Source organism: Leucopleurus acutus (genome assembly GCF_964270905.1).
Source record: "Leucopleurus acutus genome assembly, chromosome: 12".
Lineage (NCBI taxonomy): Eukaryota > Metazoa > Chordata > Mammalia > Artiodactyla > Delphinidae > Leucopleurus > Leucopleurus acutus.
In genome coordinates, this window is record NC_139154.1 from 28,180,133 (window position 1) to 28,192,389 (window position 12,257).

The following is a 12,257-nucleotide window of genomic DNA, read 5'->3' on the forward strand; positions in this document are numbered from 1 at the left end:
GGGGTCCTTCTCGCTGAGGGCAGGGAAGCTCCCCATCTTGGCCGGGGAGCCGGACGTCGTTCTTGGGTCCTCGGGCATCACAGAGGCTCTCAGATGGCCTTGTGACCGTCCACCCGGAGACTCTGCTGGAGAAGCAGGTGATGGTCTCGTCTTATCCCTGTGAGAGCTCGGCCCTTGGCTGGGCTCTGACCAAAGGCTCTGCCCGTCCAGGCCCTGCTGGTGGTCCAGGGTCCTGCTGTTTCTAGAGGATTCCAAGGGGCACAGGACTTGTTGCTGGCAGTCCTGGGTTCCGTGTGAGGTCTGGCTCAGCTGCTGGGCCTGTCAGTTCTCGCGTGCACCCTGCACACCTGCAGTCCTGCTCCTGCGAGGTGCTGAGCGCACCTGCCCAGGCCCAGCTGCTCTAGGGACAGACGTCCTTGCCCACCAGGGTGTCCTGCCCAGGTACCCATCACCTGGGTACCAGGGCCAGTCACCGGGAATGCTATTAAAACCCTAGAACCACCAGGGGCCATAGGATTTAATGCCAGTCTAGAAAGGTCACTGCCTAGGTTTTGTGTGAGTGTGGTGCCCATATTGAGAACGCAGACTTAATGGCCTCTGTCCACATTCTTTGAACTTAATTCTTGCGTGTGGCTCTTCCGTCCCCTTGCCCAGAAGTCTCCCCTGACCCTCTGCTGCTTACATGTTAAGTGCTCAGGCTGGACATCTGAGCCCTTCTCCGTGTCACTGGTGCTTCTGCAAACCCAGACGTGAGCCCTGCCCCCGTGTGAGGCCTGGCACCCCGGTGCCCCTCCTATCCCCCGCCTTCACGCCCACAGAGAGCTCTGCTTCCCGCACACCCGACCTCGCCCGCGAGGCTGCACACGTGCTCTGTGATAAATACACGACGGGCACACACACACATGCACACGTACACGTGCACACAATAGGTGTGAGGTATCTTCAGTTAGACACACATCTTCTTAATAACATTTTATGTTTCTGGAAAGCAAAACAGTGTTGGGCCGTTCTCCAGTCCTCCTTTTAATCGGTGGTCACAGCGGCTTGCTGTGAGTAAGTACCACTTTGTACTTTATAAAAATAAGCAAGAATGAGGAGAGGAGTTTTTCTACAATTGAATGAAATTTAAATATATTATGTCTAATACTGCAAAAACTTAGAAACCCAAAACAAACTGTATATAGCAAATAAACAATGAAGAGAAACATGGGTGACAAAGAGGCTTGGAGTTAGAAATTGTCATCTTAGCAGCAATATCTTACATTGGAATAATGCTTGTGTGACATGGAAAGGACTTTCGTTTTCTTTCTTTTTTTAACTTTTATTTTATATTGGAGTCTAGTTGATTAACAATGTTGTGTTAGTTTCAGGTGTACAACAAAGTGATTCAGTTATACATATACATGCATCTGTTCTTTTTCAAATTCTTTGTGTTTTCGTCGGGTCTTCATGACTGGACAAGGCAGATGCGGCTGGCTGTTCACTCTCGTAGGTCAGGGAACAGAGAAACGGTGGTTCGCCCAGTCTCACTCTGCCAGGGAAGGGAGGCTTAGTTATAAACCAGATTTTTCTGTCTCTGAATCCAGTTCTTCCTCCATACCGTGTCATCACATTATGTACTAGTAAAATCCGTTCGCAGCCGAGGTTTAATTCAGTTATCATCCTAATGTCTCAGTAAGGATTTGGACGGGCAGGCCTCACCCTGTGACGGGTTTGGTGCTTGTATCCAGGAGACAGATGGGACAGTTAGAATATATCCAGAAAATTGAACTAAAATGTAGGGAGGGGGGAAGTTTGTCCCATTAGGACAGTAAAAAGAATTAGGATCCTTTAGCCTTTTTTATGTGGAACAGTCATCATTACCTGCAGCTGGATGGTGGGGTCATAGAGGACGTTTCTGTGACAGCTGAGTGTGGATGGAAATGGGGCGAATGTGTCCCTTGTGAAGACGCTGCACATTTGCACAGAATGACCGTTACTATGATCCAAACACAGGTATCACCCCAGGGCGAGAGGACCAAGCCCATGCCGAGGAGCTGCACGGTCACCCCGACCGTCACAGGGCCGGCGGGGGGAACCTGAGTGCAGGGGACCTCCGCCTTTTGAAGCCACGGCCTCGAGATCCGTCGAAACGGGACTCCTCTCACTTACTGAGCCAACTTTAGGGGGATGTCGGAGCTTCCTGGGGTGTGAGGTCCCCTGAGATGCCCACTTTTTATTTTTCTCTAGAATATTCACCTGTATTTGGTGTCTTATAGCCGTGAAATGCCGCCGTTATACAAGATTTGTGATTAACTTCTTTTCACATCTATGACATTTCATTAATTTCATTTTGCTGAATTCAGTGGAAACCTTTATCTTCCCCTTGATCTTTGCATCCCTCTGGTTCCCTCCCCTCCGTCTACACGTCAGCCCCTCATCTGTGTTAATTCTGAGGCCACGTGGCACCCCTCCCTACTGCATAGTCCAAATATGTGGTCCAGGCTTAGGGAAGCAGAGGTTGCAGGGCCCGGGCGACCTTTTCAGAGAATGCGATTGTCTCACTGCCTGTCCCACTGGCGTCGGGGGTTCAGACAGCGGGCCTTTGCCTCTGTCCGTGTTAACTGTGCAGCCCCTGACCCCAGCAGCAGGGCCTGCTGTTGCCCCGTCTCATTTTTGTGCTGCAAAGGACACAGCTTTGGAAACGTTAAGATCTGACACAAATATTCGGGCCAGTGTGTCTCGCCAGTAGTTGCTAACTTCTTTCTAGACTCTTAATATTGAACAGAGTCCTATTTTAGGATCCGACTGAATTTGTGTAGATGTAGAGAGAAAGTCCTCTCACCTCAGGAAGAGATTGTGGGCCCGATTTGGAATTTTTAGGTCAGGCTTTCCTGACCCTGCTTCCTAGAACAAACCAGAATCTGCTCCTTTTGCCTCAGGAGCTGGATATAGGGTGAAAGGAGACCCTTCCCACACCCTGGATCCAGGTGGAAGTGCAGCTCCTAGAGTGAAGAATATTTCCGCATTCCTTCTCCTTCGTTGTTAGTGAATCAATGAAAATATGCTTTTCAAGCTTCCAAATAATAGAACTTGGAGCAGACAATAAAAATTGACTTTGTAGCTGAATGAGGAATGTTGGAACCTGGACAAGACATACTAGATATATCAGGATCTTGGAAGGACGCATGTTAAATGCTGCAGGTTTAATTGAAATTCCACGTGGGAAGAGCCGTCACCTTCGGTAGCTGATTGCTGAGAGCGAAATGCAGCAGAGAATCTGGCTGCCGGGCTGCCAGCGTGTTCTTACTGTTGAAGGATCACTTGATGTTAAGATCAGAAGGAGGCAGGTTGGCAGCGAAGAATCCAGTTGCTATGGCTACGGAAGGTGTGCGAGAGGCTCTCCGTACAAGTCCTTTCTGTCCTGGACCCACTTTGTCGTTGCTCCTTGAATCCTCCTAATACCGTCCACTGTGTCAGCTTCCACAGTTGAGGGCCATCCTGGAAGATGGAAGTGCTTTTTAATTTTAATTTACAAGATACTTTGAAATGGCTGAAATATCTTGAGTTACTTAAAGAATTTAACTCCCCCCATTATCAATAACACATAACCTCCCAGGGCCCCTTGGCAGATGGGAAGAGAAACCGTGTTAGCACTTCACGGACCAACCTTTAATCCTCACTGGCAGTGAGGTAATAGGATAATCTCCCTGTGCAGGGGGGCAACGGAAGGTTGGAGAGGGATTGAACCAGGGCAGAATGTGGAAGTGAACCCTGCGCCCCTGAGTCTGGTTCTGAGGCAGAGTAAGCGGCTGGCCCCTCGGAGGTCTCCCCAGGGTGGGGTCAGCCCCGTCCCTCTTCCCATTGACTGCTCCGTGGTGACGATGTACACACGTGGCCGGTTCTGGGGCGTAAAGGACTCAGTGCTTGTAAAGGATGATGAGGAGGGTTTTAGTCATTATTAATCCAGATGTTCAGTGCACGTAAGACTTTTTAAGAAGTGTTCTCATTTTCTACTACTACCCAGAAGTTTATGTGAATGAATATTTAACAAGCGTCTGAATTTTACAAAGACTAATTAATTTGCAAAAAGAACAGTTTCTGTTATAACACACTTGTATTGCAAACAATGATTAAATTTACACAGTCTCACATAACACTATAGTAATAGCGATTAATTTGACTTGAAAAGGCAAGTATAACAGAAATAGAAAATATCTCATTGTAGCTAGTTTGCACGTTTGAATATTTATGTGGTTCAAATACATTACGCTATATTTCCATTTTACGTCCTGATGTAATGGCAAGATTACCACAGAAATAAACTAGAGCCATTTTTCAGCTGAAATCTCCAAACCTAGCTTAATCTCACCAAAGAGTTTATTTAGGAGCATTAATTAAAATTTTTAATTAAAATCAAATTTCCATGGTTTTATTTTATCATCCATTTTACCACTTTTTAATTTGTTTCTTTAGGGCTAAAAGTGTCCTACAAAGAGAAAAACATTTCAAAGATTTAACTGGGAAGTCTTTTTAATTAGCTTTGCTTTAACGACAGAGACAGAGAGACAGACGAGAGACATAGAGAGACAGAGAGACAGAGACGAGAGACAGGCAGGGAGAGACAGATAGAGACAGAGATAGAGGCAGTGAGAGACAGAGACATAGGCAGAGACAGAGACAGAGAGACAGAGACAGAGAGATAGGCAGGGAGAGACAGAGATAGAAGCAGTGAGAGACAGAGACATAGAGAGGCAGAGACAGAGAGAGACAGAGGCAGAGAGAGACAGAGAGACCGAGAGATAGGCAGGGAGAGACAGAGATAGAGACAGAGATAGATGCAGTGAGAGACAGAGGCACAGAGATGTAGAGAGGCAGAGACAGAGGCAGAGACAGAGAAAGAGAGACAGAGAAGACAGAGACAGAGGCAGAGAGAGACAGAGACAGAAAGGACAGAGAGACAGGCAGAGACAGAGACAGAGAGACAGACGAGAGACATAGAGAGACAGAGAGACAGAGACAAGAGACAGGCAGGGAGAGACAGAGATAGAGACAGAGATAGAGACAGAGATAGAAGCAGTGAGAGACAGAGACATAGAGAGGCGGAGACAGAGGCAGAGAGAGACAGACGTAGAGAGAGACAGAGACAGGCAGAGAGACAGAGAGATAGGCAGGGAGAGACAGAGAGACAGAGATAGATGCAGTGAGAGACAGAGGCACAGAGACATAGAGAGGCAGAGACAGAGGCAGAGACAGAGAAAGAGTGACAGGCAGAGAGACAGAAAAGACAGAGACAGAGGCAGAGAGAGACAGAGACAGAAAGGACAGAGAGACAGGCAGAGACAGAGACAGAGGTAGAGAGAGACAGAGGCAGAGAGAGGCAGAGGCAGAGAGAGGCAGAGTCCGAGAGACAGACAGAGACAGAGATAGAGGCAGAGATGGAGGAGATTCTGAAAGGGCCCCCCTGTGGAGCTAGAGGGAGTGTAGATCTCACCTAGTGGGTGACAGAGGTTTTCTGGGTAAAGGCTCAATGTAAATGAGAACTTTATTACCTAAAACCATACGATTAAATTCATTAATATAAAGACTGTACTTTATTTTCAATAAAATTTAATACTAGTTAATGACTAGAACTAATATTAACAATTGACATTAAATATTTACCTGGAATTTAAAGAATTCCAGTGTTAATAACTTATTATTTCCAATATTTAACCAAAGACTTATAAATTAAAACAAATCTAGAGGAAGGCAAAAAAACCTGTGAAAATGTGTTTTCTGCAGGTCTCAGCCTGTCTCTAACCCGTGCTGTGGCGGGACCAGCCCTTGTGGCTCTTATTATGGTCGTACGATGCCTTCAGCAGTAGCCATGAGGGGACTGAAAAAATAAAGGTTCGTTGCTGACAGGACCTGGAAATCACACAGCACCCCTGGGTCACACGGCAAGATGGAGGCTGCCAGCAGAGAGTACGAGGCCCGGGGTCCTGCTTTCACTGGGGTCGAGGCCGGGGTCTGGGGTTTCCCGGGATCACTCTTTATTGGTGAATTTAAACATAAAGGTGGGAATTTAAGCACAGGAAGAGGAAAAACAAGGGGCCAAATGGTCAGTTACTGAAATCAACCAAGGTCTCTAAAGCACAGGGGCCTCATTGCGGCGCAGGGGCCGGGGCCCTGGCTCTGTCTGGTGTGTGGCTGGCAGACTTGTCGAGGGGAGCAGAGCTGAAGTCGGGCACTTGCGTAACAAAAGAGAAAAAACAGCTGTCAGGGTTTACACTGCAAAATGCTTTACGTTTGGTGTGAATTCGTTCAGTCTTATTATTGAAAGGAGTTATTTCTCTGCCTCTATGAAAATAGAAAAGTGAAGTGGAATAATGCTGTAGAGATTATACTCAAACTTTACAATACAAAGGTTTTCTTTCCTTTTTCCTTTAATATTCTGGGCACATTTTCTTTAATTAAAGCAGTCTATGTAAATGTGTTCCCGAGAAAGGGGAAAATGCTGAGTGGCTTCTGGGATTCCTATTTTATTGTCTGTGTCGACTTAATGAAAAATGGGGATCAGACTTTCCACACATGTAATGAAATCCTTCATTAGGAGGAAGTGACATTTGTGCTTCTCATTGAACAAGGCTCTGCGTTTGCAAAGTAACTCTCTTAATGTGCTTAAAATTAGCTGAATGTTTAGCTTCACCAGCCGGGCGAGGGGGGCGCTGGGGCTGTGCTGTTGGCGTTTCCCCACACTGTGTACACACGTGCATGTGCACACACACACACACACACACACACACACGTGCTCACATTCTCACACGTCACGCATGCAAGCGTGTGCACACATATGCACATGTTCACCCACAGAGACTCCTGCGTGCACAGACATCCACACACACGCACACGTGTGCGCACACATACCCACACTCACGCACACGTGTGCGCACATATACCCACACGCATGTGTGTGCTCACACATACCACACGCACACGTGTGCTCACACATACCCACACTCCCAGTGCACACATGTGCACACACTCACACCTGCACACACACAATGCCAGTTGCTGCAAACTCTGACCCTAAACCACTGCCAGGAGGAGCACGATGTCTCTGAATCTCTCTTAACACTGTTGCCCCTTTTGCGACCCTGCAGCCCACCAGACAGGGATGTTATTCGTAGGGGACGCCCTCCTCCAGGTCAGTATTTTAAACTTCAGTCCTTGGCTCTGTTGCATGTTAGTTCATGTTAGTTTTGAATTGAGACTCATCAATTATTATCCTCAAAATTCTTAATTTGTCATCTTTTCAGGTTAATGGCATTAATGTAGAAAATGCAACCCACGAAGAGGTGGTAAGTGTATGATATTTTATGTCTTTTGTTCTTTTTATTAGATAGCCTCTTACTATTTTTTTCTCTGAAAGTCCATTTCACGGAGTGTATTCATAGACACAGAGCTTCGGAAAAGCTTAGAAAGTTTAGCAAGTCGTGTTTCAGAGGGCCCTCTGTGCCACGTCCCTTCACAGTCCACACGTCATGGGTCCTCTCCGATGCTATAAAAGGTAGATTGGTGGCTGCTATTTTAAAGATGGGAGGTTGAAATTCAGGGAGTGGGGACCCCGCCCGGGTGGCCGGAGTGGAGCCTCTGAGGGTCCGCACACCGGCTCCCTCTGGCTTTCTGTGCTCCTCGCCTTGGAGGACGTCTCGGGACGCTCGCCTCTGGTGTGTGTCTGGGATGCTGGCCTGTGGACATGGGGGTCACAGGCTCCGCCCCAGCACCCCTTTCCAGACATGAACCTTGCCCAAGGTCAGGTCAGTCTCCAACACAGCGTATTAGTAGGTCGCTAACTAGGTGAAGAATTCCTTTAACTTGCTCCAGGCACGGAGGAAAGATTCGCAGGTGGGATGACGTGTTTCTTGGTCTCAGGGACTTGCAGTTTTAGGTTTAGGTGCAAGTGGATGATGTGCTCTCATCTGTTTACTTCTAAACTTAACATTTGGGTTATTTTTCAATCTCTGCAAAAGTTTGCTTTCTTAAGGTGAGAAAACACATAGTAATTCAAAAAGAGACAGTGTACACCTAGGTAACTTTATCCCGGCCCAGGGAAAGTAAAAAGCATTCATCTGAAAAGAAAGACTTTTAAATTAAGTAAATGATGTGTAAAGCTTATAAATGGAGCTATTCCAATACTTGACTGATACAAATATACTTTTTGGACCAAATTATCAAATTACAAGTCTACAGTCTTCTGTGACACAAAAGCCATGATTGGAACACTGCTACTGACATACAATCTCAGCTCTTCAGACTTACGAACTTCGTAAAAATATTAAATTTGTAAAAGACCTCATAAATCACAGTTGCACACTGTGAAACTCACTTTTCAGAGTAGATTCTAGGTTCACTTAATCCTAAAAGAAGAAAAGTCAGTTCTGCTCCACACAGAAGACCCACAAAAATGAGCCTCATCCTGTATATGGGCTCCTGCTTTGGAAAAGCTGTACTGCTTTTCGGCGACAAAAATGTGTTTATTTCCCTCTTTTTAATACACCGTGTGTCCTCATCCACATCAACATATAATATCGTAGCCGACGTGGCAGAGAGTAAACTTTCCATAATTTTCTTTTTTTTTTTTTTTTTTTTTTTTTTGCGGTACGCGGGCCTCTCACTGCTGTGGCGTCTCCCGCCGCGGAGCACAGGCTCTGGACGCACAGGCTCAGCGGCCATGGCTCACTGGCCCAGCCACTCCACGGCACGTGGGATCCTCCCGGACCGGGGCACGAACCCGCGTCCCCTGCATCGGCAGGCGGACTCTCAACCACTGCGCCACCAGGGAAGCCCTCCATAATTTTATTGGGCAAATTCTGAGACATCTCACTATTCAGAGAGGAAGGAAAAATGATGTTTGGAAAATCACTCAGTCTCACCTGTGTGCAGTGGTTAGGGATGCCTGGTGGGAGGTGGCGCGGGCGCAGCTGGTCCCCCTGTGGGACCCCCAGGCCCACACGTATGGCAGGAGACCTGGCAGCAGAGTCCCCGCAGCAGAACCCAGACCGATGTCCAGTGGGAGTCAGAGCGGGGTCAGCGCTCCGTCCTGAAGGGTCTCAGAACGAGAAACATTACAGAACTTCATTTTTATGCAACATGCTCAGAATTTTTTTAAAATATCTCAAATATTAAATTAACTTCTAGTCCAGAATGGCAGGCCAGGGTTTTAAGTCCCACGAAAACCATTGATTAAAAACTGCCCTAACTGATAAAACTTCACAGACTGTTTTATGAGGCCCCCTTTTCAAGCGGAAATGAGTCCTTTTTATACACATTTCATTCATGCACAGCAGCTCGGTCATCACTAAGATCTCAGGACAGATTCTGAGTTCTGGTGATTTTGAACTCAAGAACCCTTAGAAATAAAATCTTCACTTGTGTTTAATAAATGGTAGAAATGGAACCTTCCAGGTCACTGTTCCAAGCAGCAGCCAGGCCGTCACACCCCCAGACCCCCAGCTCACGGCATCTCGTGGGCCGTCACTCAGCAGCTCGCAGCTGCGTTTGATAGAAGGTGTCCTGAGGGAGCTGAGGCCGGTCGCCTGTTTCTCCAGGTCGTTTGGCAAGTACGTGTGGACCCTCCTTCCCCTGGGTACCGAAGCATCCGTCAGGCGTCAGCAAGGCCTCTGCCCTCAAGGATGAGCCTCCGCTCTCGGGCCCTGGGCTGTCCGGACTTCCTCTTCCCCGCGGCAGCCGGCTTACTCCCGGCCCCCCCACCTCCTCACGTCTGCCCTCCTTGGGCGATGGTCACCTTCTCTCAGTCTCTGCTCATATGAGAAACTGTCCCGAACACAGGAGGTTAAGGCAGCGTTCCATCTTGTTGGAAGGAACATAAGTGCTATGGAAAGAAACAGGCTGGAATAAGTAGGTTAGGTAGAGGGAAGATGGATGGATAGACGGTAGGTAGATAGACAGGTAGACAGATAGACAGACAGGTAGCTGATAGAACATGGGTGGTTGGGTGGATGAATAGAAAAATAGAGAGAGAGATAACCGACCAACAGTATTTTCTCATGCATGAGTTGGAAAATTGTTCAGAGACATGATTCTCAACCCCGATGTGCATGAGAATCACCTGACACCCTCAGAGGTTTCAGCGGATGTAGCTTTGGTTCAGCATCACTGCTCCCTAATTCCCGGGCCTCGAAATTAGCAGGGTTCAGAGCCATTGGAATGGGGATCTAAACTCCCAGTAGCGTCTCCGGTGTGCCTTGTGGGGCTTCGTTGGTGCAGGAGCACCGGGGGTGGGGGAGTCTGGCTCCTGTTCACATGCCCACTTCCCCCCTGGGGCCCGGGCCAGGCCGGCCTTGTATAAACGGCTGCCCTTGGTAGCAGAGAGGCACGTGTCCAGCCCCTATGGCCTTGGGAGACAGAGGACACTCAAACTCTGACGGACGGGACTCTGTGTTGTAGCGTTGACCACGGTCGAGCATCCAGACCCCACCTGAGCCCAGTAACCAGGTAGGAGCTTTTCCACGAGGAGAGCAAACACAAAGCTATGTGTGTGATTATCCCGCTAGCCTCCTCCAGACACCGCCTAGAATCCCATCTGCCACAGACACTTCCGGCACCTGAGGTCTTTGGGCGGCGGGCCCGGGTGGCAGGGCGCCTGCCCGGGGCAGCGTGCATACAGTGCAGAGCCGTCACCGCGTCGGTAGCACGACGACCGTGGGGTGCGTGGGAAGGGCAGCGTGTCCAGCTGTGGGCCACGCCCCCATCAGGATCCAAGCCAATCACCAGCGGGCCTTGCCGTCTTGGCGGCAGGGGCGCTCCTGCGGCAACTCGTTCTCACGTCACAGGTGCCAGTCCCAGCCCCCTGTCTGTCTCTGGGGCCACTTCCCGCTCTGACACTCCCACGTCTTCACAGAGTCTCTAGGGTGTTGCCTCATGTCCCCGCAAGTTGCATACACACAGCGTCACGACGCAGCTGACCAGCCGGGGGCCGCGAGGGCTGTTGAGATGCTGGGTGCGGGGTGACAGAAAGACGGACGACCGGCCTGGCCCGGATGCAGGAGAGCCAGGGTCCACTATTGCCGCTGCCTCTGCTGGCGTTTGCTGACAGCCAGAACCACCAGGGAAGGGAAGCGCTGGCTGTGTCTGTAGTTGTAGCCCAGGTACCACGAACGTGTTCTATTTGTTCTGGGAAGGAGAACGCACCTGGAGCCACGATTGTTGTTGTAGTTATGTGTGTTTATACTTACAGTAAGGGACGGCTGTTACTGACAATTCATGTGCTTTCTGCGGGGCCAAGTACCCAAGTTGGCTGGGAGGGTGGAGGAGACCGCATCTTCCAGGTCTTCCGCGCAGCATGGCTGCGGTTTCCTGTTTGACCCCAGAGAAGCGGTTCTGGGGGCTCCCACTTGACCCTTCTCGCCTGCTAGGCCTGAGTCAGATTCTACGAGTTAGGGAATATGTCTGTTCAACCCTCTGTTCAGGGAAGGGAAAGAGAACCACAGGGTGTGTTAGGGACCGATGTGAGGTGGGTCCAGGACGAAGGGCACCAATCACCTGGCAGACATCAGCCTCCTGTTCTGACTGGTGGACCAGGGCAGGTGTTGGGTGTCCAGGCATCAGCGCAGACCCGGCGTCTGGAAGCTTTGCTCTCACAGTGCTGTCACCGGTTCCGCACGTCATTTTATAGAGGATGGGGGGATATTGGCAGACGTCGACAGTGGCGGTGTTAGTGAGGGAGGGCCGGGGGGGGACCCAACCCCGCAGGCGACGGCCAAGGGGCTGGCAGGCCAGCAGGTGCAAGTGTGTGTGTGTGTGTGAGTGTGTGTGGAAGCCTATGTGTTTGTGTGTGTGTGTGTGAGCCTATGTATTTGTATGTGAAGGAGCAGGACAGGTCTATGTGCTGACATGGGGTGAACTGCAGATTCGATTTTAGGCAAAGAGAGTGATTTGTCTAGTGGACATGGTTCCACTGACGTGAAAACAGGGCCAAAGAAGAGGACAGACAGCACACGTGGTGTAGTGTGCTTTCCTGCGTGTGCCTCTTTATTCCCACATGGTCACGTACCTACATGTGTGGGCACAGGGCCAAAAGGCACACAAATTGTGAATTCTGCTAGATGTCACCAAAACGCCCTCAAGAGAGAAGACATTCTTGCAAATGCGTAGACGATTTCCGGAAGGACACACAAGACACACCAGTAGCCGTGTGTCTGAGGTGTCCATCCAGGGCTCTGGCATGTGAAAGACACCCATGCTTTCATCGTGTATCTGTTTGTTACTTCCTG

General features: G+C 49.2%; 1 protein-coding gene across 1 annotated transcript in view; it reads left to right on the plus strand.

Annotated features, from left to right (window-relative positions):
• SNTG2 (syntrophin gamma 2) overlaps positions 1-12,257 on the plus strand; it is a gene marked incomplete at both ends in the record, with an annotated part of 199,834 nt that overhangs the window by 86,637 nt on the left and 100,940 nt on the right. The window contains 2 exons of the mRNA XM_082851560.1: positions 7,125-7,168; positions 7,281-7,322. Of these exons, the coding sequence (XP_082707686.1) occupies positions 7,125-7,168; positions 7,281-7,322 (86 nt within the window). The remainder of the gene's footprint in view (positions 1-7,124; positions 7,169-7,280; positions 7,323-12,257) is intronic.